Below are 27,478 nucleotides of genomic sequence, written 5' to 3' on the forward strand. Positions count from 1 at the left end.
ATGCTTTTTATTTTCTATAGAAAAGGGTACAAAAGTTAGAGTTAGACAAACAGCTTCTACCAGCTAAAAAATCTAACATAGTCCTTGATTGTTCAACATCTGCTGTGATATTAAAGTTTCTCAAACGAACATTCGAATTAAGCTCAAGATAATGAGCAATGTAGAATAGAAAATAATTTAAAACATGAAGTTACAATGATGCTATAATACAGAAGCCTTTGTCCGAAATAAATGTTTCAATTCCAAGTACTTTCAGAAGTTGAACGTTCAAGAATTACTAGAAGCTGCTGCGTGAATTTTAAAGGCGTATTCCAGGATTTCTGGAAACCACGAAGTTGAGAAGCTCGTCGCTGTCCTCGCAAACGAACGGTTTTCGATGGTGGCAAGCCACATCGTGCCATTTAACTCCGTCGTTGTAGAAGTTGTTCAACATCGACAAGCATGACTCGTCGTTGCCCTGTAACAGGAACATTTTATCATGTACATGTCGTCTTCTCCAAAACAGTTTAACATTTTCAAATAATTCAAATCAAATACCTGTGCAGCCTCACGGTTGTCTGGTTGCGGCTGTCCGTATCCACCAGTGTGACTCCAGTCACCCGAGTTACGTTGCGTGGTGGGACCAATTTTAGCCCCTGAACCAGACCAGAACCACCCGTTGACGTTCTGCGGTAGAAGATCTTGTCTATCGCAGCCATTGAAGTTACATTTGCGTCCGGATGTCCAAATGTATCTCACGTTTCCTGTTGATAATTGAATATTTAGTCAAGAAAAGAAGTAAAACTGAATCTGTTCACCGAGTGATTTGATTCCGCGTGTTACAACTCACCTCGGACAACTCTCTGTTTAATGAACTCATTCTCCTGCGGTGTTTCAAGAGAAACTGCGTCCATGCAATGTCTTCTGCAGATGTTACGAGCGTCGAGCCAGTCTACTTCTAAGCTTCTAGTCGGTTGGTGTTCCCAACTGAAGAAGTACGAATGTGCAACACCTCTGGCATCTCTGTAAGTGGCGTGTCGTACCCCTGTAACAGAAGATCATTTCTATTCGCCTTGATCCTATGAACAAAAATCAAAAGAACACATTCGAAGAACTATAAAAATAACTAATAACCGAGTACTGCTTACGATTGGCACAACTGCGTGGATCGGGGAGCGCGAGTCGACGTTGAGCATCCACTGCAACCCCAGCGAAGAGTACCAACAGCCATAACGACTTCATGTTTGTGATTCTTTAAAAAAAAAAAAAAACCCGAAAAATAATCGAATTCCAATTTCCATTGCATCGGTTCAATTTATTATTTTCAATTTATATTACAATTCAGTTACAGTGTTCTCAAAGCTTTCGTTTTTCCAGAAGAGGTTGAAAGAAAGAAAACTGCAGAAGCAGAAATGATCAGGGAAAGGAAGACTCCGAATGCAATTCAGAGCTTCATCTGCCTTTACTCTCGGCTTCAATAAGAGGAAGCGATTGGTTAGGCAAGATAATTTTCCGTTCTGAATCTCTAGTAGGTAAAAGTTCCCTGGGAGCGAATCTTTGTCGAGGGTGAAAGGAGACTTTTCAGGAGTGAAATATGATTAGAAAAGGAAAGGAGACGGCCAGTGTTGGATCCCTCTCCCGCGGCAGCGGCAACGACAGTGAAAAATGCGAGGGGATTTTGCAACGGGTCGCCGTTTTTTACAACGCGGCGGCAACTTTCCTCGCCGGTCTACGATCCCGCGACTTTCTAAATCGTCTCCACGACACTAGCCAACGGTGCACAATTAATCGGCGGAACGTCTCGACGCGACACTATTGTCTGCTAAACAATTATCTCCAGCCTGATGTAAATTGACGTTCTTAACGCTAGGTTCACGGACATTTGTCGTGTAGTTTATTCCATTGTTCCTAGGAAAACTGATTGCTCATTTGGATCTTGAAAATTAGGAATTTAAAAATAAACAATTAAGGTACGTATTCGTGCGACTGCATCGATCGAAACTGTTGTAATTCAATTCAATTTATAATTAATTGTATTCGAATTGATACTAATTTACCAATCAATGTTTATAAAATTCAATATGCGTAGAATGGACGCGTTCAGTGAACCTTAGTGTTAACAATGAATGATCAAATTATACGTGTTCACCGTTGCCAGCGATCGCTACTGAAGATACCGACCATTGTCGAAGACAGCGTTTGAAAGAGAAACGCGGCGTCAAGATCCGATTAAACGTATTTAGTGAAAAGGAAGTCACGTCGTTAGGACGCGATCATTCGGTGATCTTGATTCCGTGCTTTCTAGTCGCTTAAATAAGCCACTGGGTTCCGCCGCCATTATTCTTTCCGCTCGTGTTCGGTCGCCGTATTGAATAACAATGACCCGCATTCAGAATTCCGCGCGGTCGGGGACTTAATGAAATCCTGCTCTCAATGAGAGGATGGTTTTTGCTAAAAATTAGAATATCCCATAACTGTACAGCTATCTAGCAGAGGCCAGCTGTAAAAACTAGTAATTGTCTTTTTCTGTTTCTAATTTTTCCTTGCAATTTGTCCGCTTGGAAGTTTGGCAAATTCTCATTCTTAACATTTGTATACATGGGAGAGTACCACCTCCATCGAGGTTACATTGTATTGTTTATTTTTCTTATAGCTCTTCTATTAGGTCTCTTGGCTACCTTTTTAGACATTGTAAGCCCTTTTAGAATTGATATTGTTGCGTATGCTTCCATAATTGGTTGATTTGTACTTTTTTCTGAATCCTCCTGTACTTACTTCTCTTTTTACCAGTTGAATGTCTGAACCTTTTCGGATATTTAAAAGAAGTAATTGTGAAACTTGGATAAGGAATTTTTTAGTAATCTTGTTACCGTTAGGGAAAGTACAAGCTGCGCGAGCGGTGTAATTTGTTCGCGCGGTGATAATAACTCATTGATTGCGGTAAAAGTGGCAGGTTGGTGTCAATGATTGGTTGACGTAACGCGCTTCTTCGCAGCGGATCGCAAAATTTCGTGGAAGCGAGTAGAAGTTTGTCGAATAGTACTTTCTTTTTTACTGGAATGTAATTGTTGGATGGACACCTTTCCATGAAAGGATGCGGATTCTAGAATGCGTTTAAAACGGATGGATTCAGAGGTATTAGAAAATTGGTTGACCAAGTGAAAATTCAGTTGACACGTGACACGAATGGGCACGTTACGTTGCGACACGTAATCCTTGCGGAAGGTGTTAGATATATTTCTGAAACGCGCAGGTCCTCGGCCGGATGAGGATTTCGTCAGAATATTGTATTAACAACAACCGACGATTGTGCAATAATTATCGTCCCGATGAACACGGTACATATTTTCCGGTTAGTCAATACGGGAATTTTGATTGAGGTTCACGCAGAGGTAACCGAGATAATTCGCGTACGATAATTATGTTCGGGAATCTCGCGTTGGAATCGTGTGAATGTTTTCGAACTGGACAAAATGCTAGGACAAACATTGCATAAAGCTATGTTTAAAGTAGGCAAAGTATACAGTGGGTAACATGACAAATTCTTCTTTGTCATTTATATTAACTTTTACCATTATATTAGCAATGTGGAAGTTATAAATATTTAAATTCAAATAACAAAAGTTTATCGTATTTAAGAGTAAGATAATTTATCCTCAATTTTAGTTCTTTTATAAAACTTTATTCGCAAAGTGTTAAGAGTCCAACCAACTCAAGTATTATATGATATCGTCTCCAATTTATGATGAGAACTTCGATTTGAATTTAACGAACGATAAATAACGAATCTGTGTTATTTATCTTTTTCAAGTATGAACCAAATATAATATTTTCTGTTATCTATCCTTTTGAATATGAATTAAATATTATAATATTTTCTATTATCTATTATTTTGAATATGAATTAAATATTATAATATTTTCTACTATCTATCATTTTGAATATGAATTAAATATTATAATATTTTTACTATCTACCATTTTGAATATGAATTAAATATTATAATATTTTCTATTATCTATCGTTTTAAAGCAATAGTAAACAGAGCAAGTATCAAATTTATAGGTTTTCCCAATACATTATTAACACTAAGTTTACGAAATGCGTCAATTTTACGCATACTGAATTTTATATAAAGATTAATTAGTAAACATTTACGTCCCTAATTTGCAAAATCTAAAATGAACATCAATTTCTCGAGGGACAATTGAATAAACCTACAATAAAGGTCCATAAAATCTAATGTTAAAAAGCTTTATCAAGCACAGTTAAAACAAACTCAGAACATATAATTTGAACGCGAACTTGTTCAGATTTTCCTCTTTCCCTTCTCAATGCATTATAATTATCCATCTAACCGAAATGAGTACCATTGTCATAAACTGCGAATTTGTATGCATTCATGGGAAATCTGGAAATGCAGAATTGCACAGAATGCATGCAAAACGAAACAATTTATAAAATATCTGAAGTGTAGCGCTTTCTATGATATTTGTTACGAATAACCATTCTCCACGATAGTTCTATTTTCCTAACTATACCCTTAAAAATTTGAATTTGCATAAAGATCCACTAATCATAGAGGTGCGGGTTGAGCGTGCAACCGAGTTTCGTTTAAGCTCGGTCGCCCTACTTGCTCCCATGTGGGATTTTAGATAAACCTAAAGCCGGCATTCCCGATATTGTCCTCAGGGTTAGCGCGGGGTTCAAAGGAGAGGGAAAAACAGGGAGAGAACCGTGGTTTTATTTCGTATCCGCATGTGTGCCCGTGGAACCGTTATCTGGCCGGCTTTATATCGGCCGGTTACGAAGTCGGCTGTGCGTCCGCGTCTTTCTTAACGGCTCCTGGGAGCTGCCTCGCGACGAGCACGCTGCATACGAGCTGGTCTTTCTCGCGTATTTGGGACGAGTAGCCCGAGCACAAAAACCGGGCAGGACCGTGCGCGGGGAAAAAAGAAACGAAAGGAGAACCGGCGATTCGTATTGGGTCGAGATCGACGCTGGCTGGACTTTTTGTTTTGAATAATTTTAAAATCCGATGAAGCTTTGAGGAAAATGTTTTGTTCGTTGCGGTAAAGTTGGAACTGCATTTTCTTCTATTTAGATTTGTGCTACAATGCATTTGTATTGCACCACTGGAATTACTGGGCAGGTCAAGTTAACCTGTTTTAGAATGTTTGTTTTCAAGTGTTTAGATTGTGATGAGTTTTGCAATAAGATTGAAGTATTTCGCGTTTCTCTAATTAAGAGAAGCAGCTGAATTCTTTTTCTTTCGAATAGTTTTTCAATTGGATGGATATTTGTGGAGAATATTTTGTCAGTTGCGATGAGATTGAAATGATATTTCTTTTTATTTAGATTTGTTTTAGAATGCGGCAAGTCTTAACATTGGACTACTAAGTAGGCCATATTGACTTATTTTAGGATTGTCATTTTGCAAGTATTTAAGGAAGATTATACAACAAATTTATGTATTTCTATAGATACAAGAATCGGAATCTTCGAAGCTCAGGTCACTTTAGTTGCTTGGTAGTGTTACTGTCAAACGAGGTCTTCGAGGATTTGAAACACTTTCGAATCACCTGAATAATTCGGCATCCTTCCCAAAGAACGCGACAGAAATTTTAATTAAGTGGATTAAGCACTCGTGTTAATTAGGTGTACTCATTGGAACCATTGGTGTTGGCGATCTCAGTAAATTCGTATTCAGTATAACGATTCTTATTTTGAAACAGTAAAGATCATTTCAGAAATTGTCGAAATTTCTAATCAACACTATAGCTACCATTAAACATAATTAATTTCTAATCCCAATAAAAATGGTAACAACAGACTTTTTTAAATCTCTACCAATACCCATTGCAATGCGCAACTGAAACTACAGTATTAATTCTCCTAATAGCTTCAATATCTCTTAACACTGTCAGATTCTCAATAATTACAAAATAAGATAAGTAAAACATTTTAATTGTTTCAAAATAGAATCTCGCGTAGATTTCATTCAACCCACCAACCATTAACACGTGAGACCAGATCACGCGAAAAAAAGAACTAGTTTCGGCCAGCCGGTCACCATTCGAATTCCCGACGAAAAATTCGGTGAATCCCCGACCCACATTCCGCGCGGTGCGCAACGTTCGAACAACGTACAGCTTTTCCGTTCGCGCCGCTTCCCTGTCTTCTCTTTTTCCAGACCATCGGGAAGAGTGTTTCTCCCCCGAGGCAGGTGAATTTTAAGCGGCGAACGAGGGAGAGAGAGAGAAGAAAAAAAAGCGGAGAGCGAGTCTCCCTCCATTTTTCCCTTTTACAGAGATATCGTAAGATCTGGTCGTAATGAATTCCCGCTCGAAGTAATGCCTCACGTGCTTTGCAAGTTACATATCGTTGCGTAAAACTTGTACCGATCTTACGCAAGGAAAGTAGGTACCTAGCCGAAGATAAACCTCCTCTATGCGCGGCGGTGATCGAAGAGAAAGTGAGCGATCTTCAAAACAAGAATGTTTACTTTAAAAGCCGCTGGATCTCCAACATGGCGGACGCGCGGCATCCAGGGAGACTGACCTTTTTTTTTTGCCACCGAACAATTCCAAACTTTCTCTTCGCTTCTCTTCCTTTTTTTTTTATCTTTACAGCATCGTGATTCGCGATTTAAAAAAAACAACGATCAGCCTCGGTGTAATTGGCCACTCTGCCAGCGAGTTGAATATGGAAAGCGTGCGAACGACCAGCAGGTTCACACACCGTGAATTCGGTAAAGGGTTGTGGCCCGGAACAATCTCGTCTGGCTTGAATGAAAAAAGGCGGAGCACCGGCCGCGATTAATTAAAGGTAATCCGGGGCGTTGCTAATTAACGAAGGATATGAGTTACGGCTCTCTTTGTTCGCTGGAACAAAGGCGTTTCCACTTTGTCTAATTCCATTTAATCCCAGGCGAGCCTCGCCCCGTGCAGTTTACCAATATCCTCGTCTTCACATCAATTTTTGGGCATCGACACTAGAGAGTTACCAGTACAATCCTGCTCTTTATCTCAGTCATTAATTCATTCATCCATTTCCATGAATAGAATAATTTAAGAAACAATTTTATTAATTTTACTTGTTTCCAGGGTGACCAAATTCTATATACCCAACCGGGCAGACCAAAGTTCCCAGCGTCCGAAAATGGCGCGCAAACGCTGAACAGCCGCGCGCAAAGGTTAGAACTATCGGCAAAGAGAAAGCTCCCGGGTCAACGCGACGCGACCCGCAGGGTCGCCGCTTTCGATTTCTCCGGGTGGCCGCACTTACCCGCTGTAGCTTTTCCTGGTCCCGGACACCGTCCTCTAAGATCCGCCGGATCGAGGTGTTACCGATAGTATGCGAGAGGAAGGTGAAAGGTCGCGGAGGACTTCGTTGATCGTTGCTCGGACAGGTTTCCGTTCGACCGTCTGTCTGCGTTTTCGGCTGGCCCAAACGGCGCAAGGCAAAGCTCGTCGACAACTCGTTGATCGCGACGAGAAAGAAGAATGAACTGCGGCGTGCGAGCAAGCAACCGGTATATAGCCGGCCCACATTCCCTTCTGGCTCGAGTAACCCAGATTCTTCCCACCCGACCGTCTGGGGAACATCTTCGGGGGCCTGAAAGGGGCCCTGGATAATTCCCAGCTTGCCCCAGCAGCGCCTCTCACTGATCGGTTCTTCCCCCTCACCCGTTACCTTCGAGCTTCCTCGAAGCGGTCGTCTTTCGGTGGCAGAATTCGTTTTTCTCGCGTCGGGTTCGGATGGATCGTCTGTAATTGATTCTGAAAAAGGAATTGTCCTTCCATCCCCGGTAGCGAAACGTGGAATCACCGACTTCCTTGATTCGATGAATGACAGGCCTATGAATCGACGCTAATAGCGTACTCGGCGGGGGGATTATTAATATTTTTCTGATAGCACTTTCTGCAGGGAAATGGGATTTTCGATTGCATCCACGCTGTTTGGATCAGTGGTACCCTGGGATTAGGGATAATGAATCTCGAATGGTTCGTAGTTTATAATACGTATATTTGTTAGTTAGTTTTGGTTGAACAGAATTCGTTGTGCCCATGTAGAATAATTGTTGTAGCTCGGTTGACGACTCGAGGGTCGAAACGGTATTCTAGAAGGTGAGTCTGTAAACCAATGTGTTTGACTTTGTATAAACAATTTTTAATATTCTTCGTTTTATGAGAGAAAATGTCCTACAATGTAGGCTTGATGATATAGTGTTTGAAAATTGTAAATTATGCAGTCTTATGATTTTCTGTGATAGATTGTGAATGACAAAGATCTATCTTTAAGGAAAATTCATTGTTTGCTGCATTATTTGCAGTGTCCTTTAGACGTTTATCATATAAAAATAATCCAAACACTATAACAGTGTTGAATTCATTGAAACCCAAGCACCATAAAATTATTTAGGTCTTCATTCTTCCTCTTGGATACATTTTTCCACTAGTTCCCTTAAATTTGGATTTTCCATAGCAGCTGCGATTCGTTCTTTGTCGTTTATTTGTTTATTTACTGAAACATAAAGTTCCGATTAATGAATGATAATATTAAATTCGTGTTATGTAACTGGAAATGATACTTACTCTCTTCTTCTGTAGAGTGAGCACCTTGTTTAATATATATATCTAGTTTAAAAAGAGCTACTAATTGACGTTCTAGTTTGATCCTGATGCAAAGACCAATCAACGTTGCTAGTGAACAATGGGGAACTGTTGGATTGAATTCGATGCGTATGACAGATACTCCTCTAGGTGTTTGCTTACAGACTTCTACACAGTCTTCGTAGACAACATCCAACTGCTCCAGCGTTTGAGGCTTCTCAGGATCTTTGATAGTTCTGAGCAGATCTGTGATAATTTCATTCTTTATGAACCTTGATAAAAATAGTTTACCGGTGAAATATTTGTAATGATGAAATCGTGGTTATAGGTATTGCTAAAATTAAATAATTTACCGCTGCTAATATAAATTTCAACTGTCAAGCGATGAATCTAACATATGAGATAAAAATATGCATTATAAATAGTTGATATATTTCCACCAATAGGAAGGCAAGCAAATATCTTCATTAAAAGTTAGGACAATTGATAATGAGGTTGTAGTTAACGATGACATGTTTACAGTTTTTTGTTCAGGTTAAGTAATGATCAGCTTTTGTGTATAAACTTGCCATAAACAGATTCCTTCAGTTCGGTGTCGGACTTCGAGACCAGAGCTCGGTTTCTCGTGTCCGGATAGCCTTCAGTAACCTCCATTTCGTCCCCTGTCGGAAGACCATCTCTTATCTTCGACCCGACAGAGATTTTTCGTAAAAACGACAACATTCTCGCCCCGTGCCCCCCTTGCCTCTTATAGCGATTCAATGAAACATCATTAACTTTTGTTTATATTATGGCTGACCATTCCAATGAACCTAACCTCTGCTGCCTCCTTGGAGTAGACCATATGATAAGCTGCGTCACAGTGGCGCGGAAGTTCAATGACGATGAAGCAACTCCATTATCAATACAGTTCCTTTGCAAATCCCGGTAACATTGCAGTTTCCCTAGAAATGTATACATCATAAGAAAACTCTAATCTTCGCAGCATAAATCAATTCAAATATCTATGAATCCCATAGATCCCTTAGAATTCATATTTGGTACCATTTTCTTGTGCTACCCGCCGATATTTCTCGCAACTAGAGACAGTAGTGTTTTTAATGCATGGATGACTTCTGTTTGAAATGAAAACGTTTGGAAACGTGATTACACGCGTTACTTGTGCTTTCGCTTGTTTACACTTGTACCTGCGAATTCGCATGAATTACCGTGCAGTCGTATTCGCTTATTTATTTATGTGCAAAAGTCTCCATAAATTAGCATGAAACCTGTCCTACAATCCGTGACCAGCCAGACGAGTTTGAGGCGGTCATCTGCAAGAGAGAGGAAAAAACGATGAAATTTCGCTTTCCCATTAAAGCATCATTCGCGTCGCAGTAAAAGATAGGAATAAATTTAGAGTGGGATTCCGTGGCACGAAATCGATCGGTGGTAACGCGTGAAACGTGTTTTTGCTTGCAGGCCACGCGTTCGGGTACCGCTCGTGCCGAGAAATTCGCGGGTGAAAATTCGGTTGGCCGCGGTAACGAGGGTGACGCTCGACGGAAACGCTTCTTTCACAGATGGCGCGGCTGCGAACTTCCCAAGGACGGGCTCGATTTTAAAACGAGACGTTATACTTTTTATCGTCGGACAGGGCTCATTTTTCGTGCGGGTTCAACAGCCTGGAAGGTCATTCAAGGTTACGAGCAGGTAGCTAAATATTCCTAGCAGAACTAGTTTCTGGAGATCGCTTTAAAGCAGCCTTGTAACCTTTATTTTATAGGTTGGTTCGGCTCGTGCCGCGACCTTGACCGACCTTACAGGTCACATCACTGAAACAGTCCTTGGAGACAACTTCTCTACAATGGGCAGAACCATTGCTACGGATGCAACGGTCAACGATGAGGAATAGTTCCGTAATTAATCATCAAGGTTACAAATACAGCATGTTTTCTGAGAAGAAATTGGTCTGGCAATTTTTAATCCGGTAATGACGTTACCGCTAAGGAGTCGCCTTGAACGTGTAATAGCCAACGATTAAATGAACAATTGCAGACGCGAGGAAAGGAATTACACGTTTCGCTTCAAGGGAACTGTTTCTAACCGAGGAAGATTAGAAGCATGAACCACAGGAAAAACCGCAATAGCCGGCTAGGCAAATTTATAGCCGTTTCAAGCACGATTATTACGCTTCAAATTGTTCATCGCTTAAGATACACCGTCTAGACGTAGGCGGTTAGGAGGTGTTTCAATATGTGTCCAAAAATACCTTGACCATTTCTAAACACATTGTCAAACTTTTGAGAGCTTGCACGGTTGCAAGTTGTACAATTCGCGTGAAACCATTCACGCCTTCGCGTAATCTCGCGTTACGAAAAGCAGGGTCCATAGTGCGGAGATCGCAACCTCGGTGCAGCCCCGACGAACATCAGTGATCCAAATCACGCCAGAGGAAGAGAGCTGGTACCGGGTGTAGTGCAGCAGCTTGCGCACGCTCTGTTCCGCAGCGTGTGCACGCAGCAGAGACCCTTCGGTCCCCGTCGTGGGAAGAACTGGCGGATTCGTGGAAGGTAACGGACGGACGGTCGGTCGGTCGGTCGGTCGGTCGGGTCGATCCTCCGTGAAACCGCGAAACGTGCATTCGTGTTCCGGCACCGCGAATGAGGTTTCAAGGTGAGAGAACGGTGCAACGGTGGCCGAAGAATGCGAAAGCTTTCTAGTGGCCCTCCTGTTCTGTTTGATCTACCGGCGCTCGGTGACGGAGCATGAAACTTAAACGCGTCACGCATTCGCGGCGTCGTCGAAGCCGCCGCTGACGCTCTTCTTCTTCTTCTTCTTCTTCTCCTTGGCGGCCGGCGTGTCTCCGGTCGCCGGCGTCGATCGGACGGAGGGAAACCCCCATTCTTCTGTTCGGCTAACTGTTGTTCCCCGTGTCGGGCTGGACGCGTTTCGTTCCACGCCGGCGGCCGAAGGTAAGCGCGTCGGAATCTTTACCGTGAAAAGGCGCGCGCGTGCGGCGACCCGCTGGACCGGTCTCCCCCGGGCACGGACACGTTCTGACCCGATGTTTCTGAATATAGATCATTGCGAGCAACATTCAGCAGTGGCCAACCCGCTGCGGAAAGAAAGAGAGAGAGGGAAGGCGAGGCGGGAGGTGATCGTTCGTTAGCATTTAGTGGCTTCTTTCGTGGGGACCGAAGGTAATCCGGTCTGCGGGAGACCGCTTCGAAGTTGAAGAACCTCTCGGCTTGGATTCATTCTTCCCGATAGCTTCTTAGCACCGGGTGAGTCTTAACGCTTCGAGTATGGGTTCGTGAACAATGTCTTCAGGTTGTCTCTTCTATTCTCAAATTTGTCCTCGCCTACTTGAAGACTCAGCTTGCGGTCTAGCACTGGTTGGCGCGTTAAAAAGTAATCGTGTTATGGTTTCGACTGATTTGAGGATATGTGTAGCCTTGAAGTGACCTTGGTGATCGATGCTTGTAACAAGAGGATATTGATTACTTGTCAGGGCGCGGATACTTCAAGGCCCCAGTAGCATGAAGAGTCGATTGATATTACGAGTGATCTTGGAGGGATTGTTTTCAAACGTCTTTGACTATCGAGGCAGATAACTTGTTCGAGCTGCTGACGATAAGCTTCTCCGAACTCTTTGTACGAGACGCTTCGGACAGATACTAATTTATCGCTTTGATGTGCACACTAATTTCGGACTGTTATCTAGTCGTTATCGAGAAAGGATATTTGTACCGGAACTGTCACGTTGGAAAGGTTATTTGACGAGGCGATATGGATAAGTCCGATGATCAAGCATTACCTTTTGAAACCTGATGACTAACGTTATTGAGATAATCGGTTCTTTGAACTTCGCTTAAGACTTTTCCTTTCGATTCTCATATCGCTGGCAATTGGGACTGTCAGAGACATAAGGCCGTTGTGTTGGTCGTCCATAAACAACACTGTCGGTGAGCTGTCAGAGCTCAGTTGAATATGGGACTTAGATAAATAGGGGAATTGGGCCAGCGAGGATTAGCCCGCAGAGACCGGATCGAGGCTGCTAAACTAAGTCATGGCGAGCATTCAGATTTCCCGTCGAGGCCGATCGATCGGTATCCATAATTAATCTCGGCGGTATTTCGTTGCAAAATTTAAATGAATCGATGTTGCGTTCGATGCGCGAAAGTGACCGTATTTCCTTGAAATCCAGCGGGAGATCGTTCGCTCTGATTGCCATTAGAACTTTCAAAAGATAATATCAATAGAAGCGGATGCAATAGGCAGACGGGCTCTGACAGTCCACGAGGATGATTTAGCTGCAGGGAAACGGAGTTAACAATGACCAAAATATTTTACCAATTGCAACAGCTTGCTGTGTGTAATACTTGGAAAGTATCAGGAACAACAAGCCTTTGTGTCCTGAAATATTGTTTTTCATTTCTACCATTGTTTTTAATCATCACATGTGAATTGTACATATCCTTTTTTATTGTTTCAATTATTTTAGTTACGTATATTGTCACAGATTATCATTTGTACCGAGTATAAATATGTTTATAAAATTATTACCACGCCTTAAACTAAATAATTAAAAACGAAAATGTTTTAGGACATAGAGGTTTCGAGTACGAACGTAGAAATAATATGGTTTTCGTCATAGATAAGTAAGCTAAAGTGTTAGGAAATATCTTAAGAACGCGTCAGAGATTATTGATAAGGAGTCGTGAAAATATCAGTCGAAGTTTCTGCGACTGATGCGCTTTTAAATTACTTTGGCGATCGTCGACGGCCTCAGTCGATAAAGTAGAACTCCCATGGAAAGTTTCTGCTCCGTTATCACCGAATATGCCACGTAATGCAAATAATGGAAAGCTGCTCATTGATAACAAACATATTCCTGGATAAGTGGGTCGAGTGTTCTCTAAATAACATGAACCGTTTTGTTAAAGTATCGTGTTAGAATCTGTACTGCATTATATTTATTTTTCTACATTTCTTAATGTTTATTTGTAGGTGTGCGTAGGATCGGCGCATTCCTTGTGAGAGAAGACAAAAAGAAATAGTCAAAATCGCGAGGACTGGAGACAGTTTACGAAGTAAAATCCAAAAAAGTGTCTGACTAACTTTTCTATGGTGATCTTGTATAAAAAGGATCTGAATAAGGTTTTAATTTTTTTTTTTCATCTTTTATACTTTTTATGATTTTCAGTTTATTCTATATATGTCTACTATTGACTGTACACAGGGGATCCCCGAAATCAACCCTCCGCATACACGTTGTTACCAACCCCTGTTACAGTCTCCGCTCATCTACCGCGCAGGTACATTGGTACCATCTACACGGTGAACCCAGTGGAACCATAAGGACAGGTTCGAGTCGTTGAATTAATGAATCATTCTAAAAAGATCATTCACTCTAAAGTTTCGTTCTTTTAGCTCTACAAGATCACAATTAAAAAATCAAAGTAGACTTTTAAAATCGGTTCTCCAGTGAAAAGAGCCGTCATTCATATTTCCAACTTTATTATTCCACACGCATACACCAAAGTTTCGTTACATTTAAAATTTCGAGTTCCAATCACCTCTCAAGCAATCAAACCTTATACCCCGTAAGTATCTAGACCCTTAGCCTTCAGCAGTCACTCAAAAATCAATCACAACACCCCCTTACTCCCACCAAACACGATCACAACCATTTTCTCAAGAAGATTGTCACAGTACATTCACATGAAAAAAAAACAGATTGTACTCATAAAACCGCTCAGCTTGAAACTCGCAAAACATGTTTATTTGAAAATCGCTGAACCTGTTTTCGCAGGCAACCACTGATCCCCGGGTACACCGGGCAAACTCAGCACCGACAAAAACTCCCGAAGCTCGCACGAGGAACCATTCAATCGGATTTCGAGCGGTTCCCCAAAAATCCGTCGTTACGTAACGCAAAATATGTCGCGGTTATGCATACGCGTGCAAAAACACGTTGAATAGGGTCGTGTAGGTATATCGTCTTTCCGTCAGCTATATACGTGCCTCTCCCGTGGCTTGGTCGAGGGTAGCGCGCGTGCGCCACGCCCGTGTTCCCCCTTCGTCCTCCTGTTCCTCGGGGATCTCCCCACCCCGGCGGTTCGCGTGTTTGCCGGGCGAATTATCCGGAACCGTCCGGCGAACTGATTGAACCGGTAGCAAAGAGAGAGGACCGAACGGGTGCAACGATGCCGCAGCCACGCTGGTGGAACGCTGTTATCGCGGGCGGTCGTGTTAGGACGTGGGAACAACTGGCTGCTGCCTCGGCGGGGTCAGGGACGCCAGGAGGCAGAGCATCCGCACGTTTGACGGCTGCGAAGGCGGTAGTCCAGCGGCCGGCTGTCGAGCGAACACTTCGTCGCGGGATGGCGAGCGTCACACCCGGCGGCAAGGTCCTCACCGAGGACAATGTATTCACCAATCTGCGGAAAATGGAGTACGCGGTGCGCGGGCCGCTGCTCCTTAGGGCCATCGAGATCGAAAAGGAGTTGCAGAAGGTAAGCGGCTCCGTTAAGACTCTCGTGCACGTTGAAATTTGCGGTGATACGAGCATCGCTGCAAGCGATAGGTTCGGCTCTTGGTTCGATAAAGGCTGAGATCCGTCACTTGTAGCCATGCCTGCTTCGTTGCTTCAACGTGTATGGGGGTCTTTAGCGGACAATGTCATCGGGACCTAAGTCATTGCACCCCTTCGAGCCAGATACACCAGGGATCGATCTACGCGAGCGCGTGAAGTGACGCGGACGGTTTCGGCTGGCAAGTTTTTTGACCGGACGCGAGGGTGAAGATCGATGAAGGAGTTCAGAGTTGACGAATGTTTGTATGGTTCTATGGATGGTTGGGTTGGGGACCGTCGTGTGCGGACGTTGTATGGAATGGTGTTGATGTGACAAGTATGAAATAATATGGGGATGTACAGGGATGGTGTTTAGGAGTAACTGTATTTTTGTGTTGCGTCCTGGTCTGGTAGTCATGTGATTTCTTTTTGAAAGCACTGAAGACGTTTCGATGTTGGCGGTTGTTTTGGTTTTTTGCCTTTGCCAGATGGCTGTCTTTGGAGATTGTTTGTGGTGATGTGGATTGGAAGGGACTAATAGGAAATCAGGGGTTGATTATAATGGAGTCTAGAATTTGTTTATTGAAATAGGATATTCAAATATTAGCATATGGATATAGGTAAATGTTACTCCAATTAATTATTATACATTGAATTCCATTGTAGTTTCTATATGTTTATATTTTTATGTGTATTCGTCAAGGATTGGATGATTTATTTTGTAAATAATCTTTTTTCATCAAAGTTTAATATGCATTTATGTACAATCGTCTCAGTGGCCTTTTATGAGCTTTATATTATGTTTGAATGGGCAAGTAGAACTAAGGAATAATTCAACTATCAATTCTCGCATTCTGTGTATGAATATAATGCGGTAAATGGTGCTGAGTATATAATTACACTTAATTACTTTATTAAAGTAGTATTTCGACTAGGTTATGTTCTAACAGACCTATATCGCGAAGTCTGGAGGAAAACTATTGGCTATTCTATAATTGTCAAACTTAGATAAACATTACGTCACATTAACAGAGTGGAGGTAGTTTTCAAACGTGAAAAACGTGACATGCCTGTTAAATAGTGATAAAAACCGCTTGACGCAAGCAGATGCAAATTGAACTAACTATATTTTATTTGTATTTATTGTTCTGACTCTACTTGCAAATTTCACGAGTTAAGATTATTTTAATATAGCAATTAGCACTGATATCGTTTAAATCGAATATGCCTTATTCGTCATTTGTCAAACAATTATAAGAGATAGTTACCGTGACATATAAACCGTGATGATTCATTTCAATTAATTGTTTGAGCCCTGTAGTCGCGCGTTACATTATGTACCAACACAATTACCATTTCCTTTATCATTTAACTCGTTTCAAGTGTTCATATAACAACAGCTGGACATATTACTCGCTATCATTCGCTATAATATTGACATTTAATAATCAAATAGTGTTCTAGAACAATTTTAATTAAGATTTAGCATAATTATTTATTTCATAGCATAGAACATATTTCAACTACTCTTTGCCTGTAAAAAAATGCAGTACAAATATTTTTATCCAAGGAAAAGTCATCTTTCATCCAATAATTAATAATTTTTTTTCTTAAGAAAACAAATTAAATGAAGCACTTTTTGCAAAATTGAACATGTTATATCTACAGTGATCCTAAAAAGAAATTCCATCGTTAATTATTCTATTTGAAATACCCTTTGCCTACAAAAATATCCGGTAAAAATATTTTTCTCTGAAGAAAAAAAAATGATCTCTGTTCCAATAATTAATAATTCAATTTTTTAAAGAAGAATTTGAGAATTTCTAAAAAGAAATTTCACCGTTAATTACTTTATTTTAAATACTCTTAGACTATTAAACAATCCAGTAAAAATATTTCTATCTAATTTAATCAATCAATTTTCTTCTCACAAAATAAATTAAATGAAATATCTTTCGCACAATTTTATTTATTTTTTTTAAATTTTATTTTCAATTTAAGTTTACCTGCAAATTTGATAATTTGTATATCACACGCATATGATTGCACTTTCATGCACTTTCTTTCCTTCATTGTCTATTCAGTAGATCGTGTGGTTTCGTTCTCTTCAGTCTTTCGATTTTTGGAATTGCGTCAGGTTCGTAGCCAGTTTGTTGGGGTCAGTCTTTAATTTATCATTGTATGTTGTTACATATTTTTTAATTTGCTCTTTTAAGTATTTTATTCCTAGGTCTTTATGAAGAGTTTCCCCGTTGGCGCACCATAGGGTGGCTGTTATAGTTCTTGAGGTTTTGTTTTGAAATCTTTTTATGATGTTTACGCATTGTATGAACGCAACTTTATATAGCAGCAATTTTTTGCATAATTGAACATGTTAAATTTGCAATGAGTCTAAAAAGAAATTCCACCATTAATTATTCTATTTTAAATATTCTTTGCCTATCAAAGAATCTAATAAAAGTATTTGCATCCAAAAAGAAACGATCTTTCATCTAATAATTAAGAATTCAATTTTCTTCTGACAAAACAATTTCGATGAAGCATCTCTTCGTACAGTTGAACGTGTCAGATCTACAGTGATCCCCTAAAAGAAACTCCATCGTTAATTATTTTTCCTACGTGCAGTTTCGATTTGTTTTCATTGATCACCGGAACCACCTGTCGAAGAATCTAGCATCAAGGCGTTGCCGGCTAAGAATAGACTTTCGATTATCGTGCGATATCAATGCAACTGAACCAGTTTTGAAACGTCCTGGAAACATTTTGTCTTGTTGCTCGATGTTCCAAGCGCTCGTAAATCAGGGAACCATAGTCGTGAACCTTGTTCCATAGATTTTTACTTCGCAACGATAAACCGGTCAGCTGGTATAAGGCACGAATTATTGCGGCTTAGTAACACGAGTCGGGTTAAGCGGTTCGGTGTGCGACCACGTAATTCGAGATAATAAGCCGAGACTAGACAGATAAATATTTTTCAAACTTATGACATCTTACGTCCATAAAGTAGTCATACAATGTATCTCTTATTCGCCGGAAACGTGAAAAGAGTCAAGGCCTTTTAGAAAAGGAATTCATTCATTGTTACCCGACTCCCGTATAATTACACTTCTCTAAGCATCGTTCCTTTAAATTGACTAGAATGAGCCTCGTTAAGCTAAAAGCCATAATAAAAATCCATGTAATATTCTCCACGATGGAAATGCAATTTTCTAGAGAAATAATAGTAAATGCACACTACTTGTTATTTCCTTGCAACGTCCCTTGTAAGGTGGCTCTGATTGATAATGGAGTAAATAGGCAATATTTAAATTGTTTTTTCCAGAAGGTCATCGTGTAAAACGATTTCCATGTATCCCGGGGGTTGTATAGTTTTTATAGGTATTGATAATTGAAATATCGATTGATTGTTGGATCAGTTATTCGTGTCGCGTGTTCGACAATCTTGATAGCATGTTTCAGTGGGTACTTACGCAACTCGCTTATTGGTTTACCACCAATGCTGTTGCATATTTAAATTTTCAGAATATGGAATGACTGTGAGTCATTGGCGGCAGTAGTGCCAACAGCGGTTTGTTTATGTCTTTGGCTACATTTGAAATCTATTTACAATAACTGTAGGGCACATGAGGAAAATTTATCTGGAAAATATCAGTTGATTTTTTTCGACATTTGTGTGTCGATTCAATTACTGATTCACTAGGGGAATGTAGAAGCTGTTCAGTCTTATCAGACCTTATTTCTTTATCTAATCAGTTTGCTTGAAAATGTTGATTATCTTTATTGTATGATAATTATGGTATAATTGTTTTTCGTTGTTTCAATATTATTGATTAGAATAAATTATATAAGATCATTAAAGAAGATTGAAGTCTTCTGGATAAAAAGTTTTCCAAACTTCTTTTTAAAAGAGTAATCAATGCTCTGGTCTATACTGGTAACTTTGGATTTTAATCAGTATTTGTGTTACTAATAAGTTCAGTTAAGATAAGGATACCTCTTATAGTGCAAAGAGTGATAACACACATGTAGATAATACTGGTCATTTTTTGAGAGATCTTAATGTTTGGAATAATTCCAAATTTTCTTTACTATTGTATACTTTAGATGCTATTGTGTAAATAGCTTTTCAGATAATGAAGTTTAATTTTTGTATTGGAGTACTTATATATTAATCCTTATATAAGCAGGAAATTTCTTTGCAAAGTTAATATTTGTACTCGGAATGAACCGAACTCCTCATGTAGATTAAAATAACTGTTGTATATTATATTTACAGAGTTAAGATAAATAAATTTCTCATAAGATCAATATTTATTTATATTATTTATATTGTTAATTAATAATAAAAATATTATAATTTATTTATATTATTAATTATATATTATTTCTCAGGGAGCTAAGAAGCCATTTAAAGAGGTGATAAAAGCTAATGTTGGAGATGCACATGCCATGGGACAACAACCAATCACCTTCCTGAGACAAGTACTGACTTTGACAGTGTCACCAAATCTTCTTGACGATCCAAGTTACCCTGAGGATGCAAAGGAACGAGCCAGAAACATTTTATGTGGATGTAAAGGAGGCAGTGTTGGATCGTATTCAGAATCAGCTGGAATTGAAATCATCCGCAAACATATTGCCCAGTATATAGAAGATCGTGACGGATTTCCCTGTGACTATCACAACATCATCCTTTCAAATGGTGCTTCAGATGGAATCAAAGTGTGCAAATTATTTCTTTTACTTATTATTTTTATAGTGTATTCTAGATACCTAAAGTTTTCTTAAGAAATATCTCAGAGTTCAATAGTAGCTCTTATCATTCATTTAATATATATTTCTTGATGCTCTTGATGTGTACATGTTTATAGCAGTCACTACTATTTATATTCTACTATTATTTATTTATAAGGAAACATGTGACATACGATCACTTGTAATTCATTTTGTTACAGTCAGTCCTGAAATTGTTCAACGAACAACTAGATGGGAAGCCATCTGGTGTGATGATCCCCATACCACAGTATCCCCTTTATTCTGCTACGATAGCAGAGTTTGGCCTTGCACAGATAGGTTACTACCTAAACGAAGAGAACAAATGGGCACTAGATATTTCAGAGTTAAATAGAGCTTTAAATGAAGCAAGCAGAACATCCAACCCACGGGTGTTAGTAGTGATTAATCCTGGTAACCCAACTGGCCAGGTTCTCACACGTAATAACATTGAAGACATCATTCGTTTTGCATACAAGAACCGTTTGTTTTTGTTGGCCGATGAGGTTTATCAGGACAACGTATATGATAAGGACAGTGCCTTCCACTCTTTCAAGAAAGTTATGGCTGAGATGGGAGAACCGTACAGTAAAATGGAATTAGCATCTTTTATGTCTGTGTCTAAGGGTACGTCTAAGCATAAAGTTGACAGTAATTATTTATTAGGTCGTATAATATAAAATGTCGAGTTTTTCTTACTCATAAATCTTTGTACTCCTGTTGTCGTTATTCCTTTGTTTTCCATATAATCTCTTGAACAGTTTCATTGTCGATTATCGAAGTAACATTTTGCAAAAAATATTATACAACCTACTAGATATTTGTTTTTTATTTTATTATATCGTAAAATATTTCTTCCAGGCTATATGGGTGAATGTGGAATTCGCGGCGGGTACGGTGAACTAATTAACATGGATCCAAAAGTAATGGCGATTCTATTGAAATCGATCTCAGCAATGCTCTGTCCCACTGTTTTGGGCCAGGTAGTAATGGATGTTGTGGTAAATCCCCCAAAACCAAACGAGCCATCCTACAAGTTATTCGTAAAAGAAAAAGAAGAGACTTTACGGTCTCTGGCAGAGAGATCGAAACTGGTAGTCGATACATTAAACAGCATTCCAGGATTCAAGGTATTGGAAAGGATTCTATTTTCATAGTTTTGTTAATCCTTTCAATTAATACTTCGTTTTTTATTGTAGGTGAATCCAGCCATGGGTGCTATGTACGTATTCCCAAGATTCGACTTACCAAAAAAGGCCATAAAGGCAGCTGAAGCAGAGGGTCAACAACCCGATGTTTTCTATGCGTTCAAGCTGTTAGAATCTACTGGCATATGCGTGATACCTGGGTCAGGTTTTGGACAACGGCCTGGAACCTATCATTTTAGAACAACAATTTTGCCACAAAAGGAGAAGATGAAACAAATGCTTGAGAGTTTAAAACAATTTCATATTAAGTTCCTGGAAGAGTACAAATAATCGTACAATTTGTAATATTGTTGCATTTTTAATAGTACTTGAAACGCCGGAATGATAACGTGCAAATTATCTAAATTTCTATAAATTTAACCGAGGAGAAGAATATATTGTATTTTGTAACGAAAAATTACAAAAGGGACTTAAAAAAATTGTTAAGTCGTTTATCGGTACGAGTTCTGGCGTGGATAGTATGTAATGAACTTTACAATTTATCAAATGCTTGTATATGTATATATATGTAGTACGAATTTGTTATTGTGTTGAGAAGTCGATGAAATTGTTTCTTTTTCAGAATTCTGGAGTGCGTGATGAGTGCGTATGTGTGTAGTGATTCATGGGTAATGATGCTGCTGCGCGGTTATATGATATGTTTTTTTATAATACTCACAACGATTTTAACAGATCAAGTATAGTCAGCTTCTAAATACCTGTTATTAGGGATCCACTCCTTGTTTACATTACTCAAATACTCAGTTTTAAGAAAGCAATAACCCTGTCCACCATTGTTGGTGTAAACCTATTAAGTAGATAAACCACAAATAATTTCAGTAATGAAGTTACTTTATCGCACGAGTGCAACAAAATTTACCTAACTTGTGTATCCACGTTTATCGTAGATCTTCGATATTTGTCATAAATTGCAGTTAAGTTATTTACTGTTACGAAACAATTGAATTGTAAGTTTGAATACCCATTATCAAATGTTCTATACTTGTCCAAGAAAATATTGATTTTCCTCAATTTTCACTGCTAATGTAATTGAGCATTACTTTAAATTAATATATTTTTTTATTGTTTGGTATTAGTTACTTAGATCAAGTATATACTATATGTGCAATGGTTTATAATATCGAAGATTACACGAGATGATATTGGTTAAATGTCTACCAATGTTTAATATGGTTTGTGCAATTACACGAGATTTAAGGGCTTTAAGTGTTCATTCGAACATGATCCTACACGAGAAGACAATATTGTATCCGATTGTACGTCTTTCGAGAACGCATACTGCTCGGTATGCTTCATTTACACACGCAACCATTACGTTGATGCAAAATCTGTTACCAGGAACACGCTTAGTACAAGAGACCAACGATCAAAGGGTATAAAACAATTTTCCGAAGAAAAATCGATGAAAAAAGAAAAATAAAAGAATTATTATGCTGTATACATTATTCCAGATGGATTTTATGAAAAATAATATTTTATTCTCAGGTTTCGTTGCACGATACATAATTTTTTTACAACAAACCCCGCATTTCGAATTATCTTCAAATGTTTTTGAACAGCTAACTATGCACATTTCTATAAATCACTGGCGAGTCTCTCGATCTCCTCCGCAAAGAACCTCATGTCAGCTTTCGTCAGCCCAGAATTTTGCAGGACAAGCCTGAAGAAGTTCGGCAGCTCCCTCAGCGGTTGATAAGTGATCAGCATTGATCCCTTTTTAACCATGCGTTCCTTCACCACTGGCCCAATTGTTTTAAGCGCTGTCGACAGCTCTTCACCCTTCAAGTGGCGTTTTGAAGGCGGAACGTACCAGAAGCACACGTTAGTGCACTCCGGTTCGAGCAGTAGCTTGAAGCCCTGCTTCTGCTTTATATAATCCTTGAAATAGTGCGCCAACTCGAAGACACGGTTCACGTGCTTTTCAAGACCCCTTGTACCCTTCGCCTTCCACATGAACCAAAATTTCAGTACATCCGCCCGTCGACCGCACTGCACATGTTTGTCTCCACTATCGTAGGAGGTGTCATAAAACTTGTCTGGCTGAAAAAGGTAACTAGCTTTGGAACCGTGTGCAGCCTGCAGAAGACCTTCATGACGCAGTAGCAAGGTTGAACACTGTTGGGGTGCAGCTAGCAGTTTGTGGGGATTCCAGGTAACAGAATCAGCCAGCTTGATGCCATCCAGAAGGTGTCTGTGGCTTCTAGACATCAGTGCTCCACCTCCCCAGGCTGCGTCAACATGAAACCACAGGCTATACTTCTTGCAGATGGCTGCTATGTCCTTCAAAGGATCGTAAGCACCCAGTACAGTTGTCCCTGCTGTTGCAGATACCATCAATGGAGTGGCACCTTCACTAATAGCTTGTTTGATCCTTGCCTCTAAATCTGTGACACACATCTTGCCCCTAGCATCGGTTTGCACCTCATATACATTGTTGTTTCCTATTCCTAGGAATGCGCTGAGTTTCTTAACTGAATAATGAGCATCCTGTGACGTAAAGACTATCAGCCTGCCAGCACTGGACAGTCCCAAATCCTTCAACTGAGGAAACCTAGGAATAACACATATGTTAATACATGTAGCGAACAGGTATTTCTAGGAGATCACTTGATGGCTAGGCTAATTGATCAGCTTCCATTTTTTCTTAGCCAATTCTCTGCTAGTTTTATCCCCTAATTCCTGACACTTTGAATCACTAATTTGCTATTCATTGATGAACCAATCAAGCCTTATAAAACTATAAGCTAGAAAGACATCAAGCCATCTCCCTAGAGTACAAACGAAATTCAAAGCTTCACTGTAATCACTACCTGTAGTGGCGAGCAAGATTGATGGCATAGCCGTTGGCAATGGATCCACCTGGACAGAATATCCCGTCGCCTCTGCCATCCGTCCAACCGACTATCTTCCTCATCTCTCTCAACAATTCCTCCTCCATCAACGAGAACACCGGCGAGACCTCGTAAGTGTACACCGAAGGATTCAAAGCGTCTGTCAGCCATTGTCCCAGGAGACCGTACGGATCCACGCTCGAGTAGAGTTGGTTCACGAACCGCGGGTGACCCGTTTTAACGCTGTACTTGATCACGTTGCGAGCCAGCGAGGCGAGTCTCTCGTGGGAGCATCCTTGATCGGAGAGCGTCAGATCAACGGCTGAATGGAGAGCGGCCGGCTCCATCCACTCCACCACACGGCTCTTCCTCGAGGTTCCCTGAACAATTAGAAATGGTAATTCTCCACAATGTTGCAGAAAAAGATATAACGATCATTAATTATTGCTAGGTGATTGTTAGCTGTGGACCAGATAATAGAAGCGGTACCCTTCAGTCTCATGATCATCGAGGGAACAGTACGTTTAAAGACTTCGAGGAAGAGGAGAAATCACAGCTGTTCTGCTTCACTGAAGTCACCAGTTTCCGGGACGTTTCTTTGACTATGTCCTTCGATTCGATAAAGGCTAGTTTGCAGTTGAACAAAAAAGCAACACCGCGTACATGGTTTCGCAACGCGTTTCTGCGAAAGTCAGGAAAGTTTGTACTAGCGTTTAATAGCGTCGACACTTTCCTCATGATGCGAGCCGCTTCTAAGAATTTCGCCGCGGAGATTCCTACACCGTTCGGCACGCGGGCCTCGGATCGTTCCTCCTCCGTGACGCAGGTGTTTTATCTCATCCGCTGCAGGCGAGTCACAGCAGTCATGACTGCGGCGTAATTCTTTGTCCATGAATTGACGGTGTCTCGTTAATTATTGACGTAGGAAAAAAGCGCATAACGAATGTTTGACTCACGTGGAACGCTTAACAGTGCCACGGAGGGGGGGAATGCTTGAAAAGTATTCGACAGTCGGGATTCAACCGCGGGAAACCCATTTCAGATTGGGAAATGCGAATTCCTGTCGAAATGAAGGGTAAGCTTCTTATTTAATATTGGAATGCTCTGAATTCAAATGGGTATTCTTGTTTGATTTTAGGATTACGTTGGTGGGAATGTATAATGGAACGTTCTAATGACTTCTTTTTTCAAATTGTTCAGATTTTAGTATTAAGACTACCGAGTAATTGGAGTGACTTATTTTTAATTTCTTTTAAAAATTAGAACACTTTTAAAATAATTATTCAGTTATTAATCAATTAGAATAATTTTGATAAAAATTAGGAGAGTCTATTATTCTTGCATCTATACAAATACACAAATTTATTTTGAAATAATTCTCAATTATGTTTGAAATCAAAATTTTGAAATAGACCAATTTGAGCTGTATAGTAGTTCTAGTGTTAATTTAGATGCCGGAAATCATATCGAATAAGCTTCACAATAATTGTGATATATTGAAAGCAAAATTTTTCTTAAATAATATTAGATTAAATTTAACGAGATAATTTATCAATATACAATATTAGTTACTCCAGTTGTTAAAAAATGAATTAAGAAATCCTTGGCTATTTCAATTTTCAAGATTGTCCAACAACCTCCGATAGACAAAGTGTTAATTGGATATAACTAGACACTGATTGCTTACATTAGCATGCAATAATGTGTAAATATACATTCTGTCTCGCGGTAAATGTGTCAGGATTTGCATGATCCAATTTTAAACATTTTAATATGTAAATCAATGGCATGCGGCGGTACATGAATCACGGTATTCCAAAGATAGATTTAATTTTATCCTGCCTCTAACTTTCTAATAATTTCATACCGTGGATCATTCGAACCACAATTAAGTATAAACAAATTTAGCAATAATCTTTAAAAGAAACATTTAACACCTTGCCCGTAACTTCTTACAGACAATTATAATTGGACCCAACACTCGTCGCTTGATGCTAGAAGAGAAAGTCTCCTCACCAGTAATCAAGATAAATTGAAAATCAATTTCAATTCCCATTGGACCAGGTAAAAAACTTTAAAATTTGAAAATTATTTTAACCCTCCGCCGGCAATATGTGGCCTTTCTTTATTGTTTGAGTTCTGTAGGAATGTGAACAAATTCCAGGATACTTATTATAGTCCCTAATTTTACTAAATTATTATTGAAATCGATAATTTCAATATATTAAATAATATTCCATAATATTCAATAATATCCAATAATATCAACTAATAATTCAATTTCATTGAATTATCATTTATATATTTATAAATAATACTCCACCCATATCTCCATATCAATTTCAAAATAAAAATTCAAAATCCTAACGAAGTCATGAAGAAATGAGATTTTCGAGATAATGCTCCACATTGTCGACGAAGGGTTAAAATCTTGTTTACCCTTATCCCCAAGAAATCGTCGTCTCACCTCAAACACCGCTTCCTCCAGGAGCAGGTCGACGAAGCTCCTCATGAACTTCTCGTGAAGCTGTCGGACAGGTAGACTCTTGTAGCAATGATCCTCCAGGTCCTCCTCTTCGTTGGAGTCCAGATAACTATCCTCGGCGTTGTCCTGGTTGTCAAAGGATGAACGAACGGAATCGTTCTTCAGCCCATTCGTGGTGATCGAAGACATATTTGAAGCCAGTTTGCTCGGAGCGTTGTCCAGCGTTCGAGACTGATCCGGAGATACAATCGAAATTTCCTCGTTCGTGGGCATGACTGACGCACCGAGGCTTTCCTCGGTCTGGGTGCCGTGGTGCTCGTCTAGTTTCCTTTATACTTATTAATGCCCGCGAACCAAGGACAAGATCGTTGCGTGTGAACTACCTTCGGCTCGTTTATTCGCGGAGATAGCGCGCGACTGGCTCTCCTTTTCCTACTTCTATCGAATCGTGTCGAACCGACACTGAGGAGTCTTGATCGGTTGGGAACCTTTCTGCACAGGGTGTCCTGGCCGGTGGACCATCACCGTCAACCCAGCTGCAAGCACTTCAAGATGATATTGGCTGGACATCAGTCTCAGTACGTCTATTGTGGATTTTGACTAACTTTTTCTGGACTATGAGCGAAAAGTCTGGTGGAGACTTGGTTTCTTCTTATTTTGACGTTGATTGGTTCGTTTGGGAATCTCCTTCGTATGTACTGATTAACTCTTCGAGGCACAGGAGTTTTAACCCCTTGCCCTATGGTTGATTTCTTAACTATGATCGATACAACTTCTTTATCGTTGATAATTTATTAGGAAAAGACAAAATTCTGATGCTTATTCTACGTCTACGTTTACTCCAAATAGTAATGATTGATGATAGAAAATTAATATTTAATTAAAATTTTTAAAAAAGAAGTAACACTTGGATTTGTTGAATTCAGTTTTGAATTTTCGTCACGAGTCTGACAGGATATTGTAGGGCCATGGGGTTAAAGAAAAAAAGATCAAGTTGCACGGAAATATAAAAAAATATAAATATATT

The 27,478-nt window shown here is 39.7% G+C and overlaps 4 protein-coding genes across 16 annotated transcripts; 1 reads left to right on the forward strand and 3 right to left on the reverse strand.

Annotated features, from left to right (window-relative positions):
- Window positions 1-13: 13 nt before the first annotated feature.
- Window positions 14-7,619, reverse strand: CTL5 (C-type lectin 5). Of its 2 annotated transcripts, none has more exons than XM_076374195.1 (5): window positions 7,268-7,619; window positions 1,128-1,231; window positions 830-1,024; window positions 538-743; window positions 14-457 (listed from the first exon to the last, which is right to left on the reverse strand). In XM_076374195.1, exons 2-5 carry the CDS (start codon window positions 1,219-1,221, stop codon window positions 299-301), a joined length of 654 nt encoding a protein of 217 aa, XP_076230310.1. In that variant the 5' UTR covers window positions 1,222-1,231; window positions 7,268-7,619; the 3' UTR covers window positions 14-298. The 2 variants fall into 2 exon arrangements, with proteins under 2 accessions (XP_076230310.1, XP_076230311.1); XM_076374196.1 differs by lacking the exon at window positions 7,268-7,619 and adding an exon at window positions 2,755-3,187.
- Window positions 7,620-7,991: 372 nt separating this feature from the next.
- On the reverse strand, window positions 7,992-9,480 carry galla-1 (cytosolic iron-sulfur assembly component galla-1). Its single transcript, XM_031974138.2, has 3 exons — window positions 9,165-9,480; window positions 8,578-8,841; window positions 7,992-8,506 (listed from the first exon to the last, which is right to left on the reverse strand). The coding sequence occupies exons 1-3, from the start codon at window positions 9,316-9,318 to the stop codon at window positions 8,409-8,411; spliced, it is 516 nt and encodes a 171-aa protein (XP_031829998.1). The 5' UTR covers window positions 9,319-9,480; the 3' UTR covers window positions 7,992-8,408.
- Window positions 9,481-10,143: 663 nt separating this feature from the next.
- On the forward strand, window positions 10,144-22,624 carry LOC116425870 (alanine aminotransferase 2). 10 transcript variants are annotated; one of them, XM_031974118.2, is made up of 10 exons: window positions 10,144-10,287; window positions 10,361-10,564; window positions 10,633-11,147; window positions 13,588-13,737; window positions 13,820-13,944; window positions 14,393-15,095; window positions 19,547-19,876; window positions 20,110-20,554; window positions 20,789-21,057; window positions 21,127-22,624. In XM_031974118.2, the coding sequence occupies exons 6-10, from the start codon at window positions 14,787-14,789 to the stop codon at window positions 21,403-21,405; spliced, it is 1,632 nt and encodes a 543-aa protein (XP_031829978.1). In that variant the 5' UTR covers window positions 10,144-10,287; window positions 10,361-10,564; window positions 10,633-11,147; window positions 13,588-13,737; window positions 13,820-13,944; window positions 14,393-14,786; the 3' UTR covers window positions 21,406-22,624. The 10 variants fall into 10 exon arrangements, with proteins under 10 accessions (XP_031829978.1, XP_031829976.1, XP_031829977.1 ...); XM_031974116.2 differs by having other exon boundaries at window positions 10,361-11,147; XM_031974123.2 differs by lacking the exons at window positions 10,144-10,287; window positions 10,361-10,564; window positions 10,633-11,147 and adding exons at window positions 11,335-11,549; window positions 11,658-11,861.
- Window positions 22,590-26,948, reverse strand: black (glutamate decarboxylase-like protein black). 3 transcript variants are annotated; one of them, XM_031974112.2, is made up of 3 exons: window positions 26,434-26,948; window positions 23,946-24,346; window positions 22,590-23,686 (listed from the first exon to the last, which is right to left on the reverse strand). In XM_031974112.2, the coding sequence occupies exons 1-3, from the start codon at window positions 26,722-26,724 to the stop codon at window positions 22,711-22,713; spliced, it is 1,668 nt and encodes a 555-aa protein (XP_031829972.1). In that variant the 5' UTR covers window positions 26,725-26,948; the 3' UTR covers window positions 22,590-22,710. The 3 variants fall into 3 exon arrangements, with proteins under 3 accessions (XP_031829972.1, XP_031829974.1, XP_031829973.1); XM_031974114.2 differs by lacking the exon at window positions 26,434-26,948 and adding an exon at window positions 24,437-24,863; XM_031974113.2 differs by lacking the exon at window positions 26,434-26,948 and adding an exon at window positions 24,456-24,862.
- Between the last annotated feature and the right edge of the window lie 530 nt (window positions 26,949-27,478).

This window comes from Nomia melanderi, chromosome 2, assembly GCF_051020985.1.
Source record: "Nomia melanderi isolate GNS246 chromosome 2, iyNomMela1, whole genome shotgun sequence".
Classification (NCBI taxonomy): Eukaryota; Metazoa; Arthropoda; class Insecta; order Hymenoptera; family Halictidae; genus Nomia; species Nomia melanderi.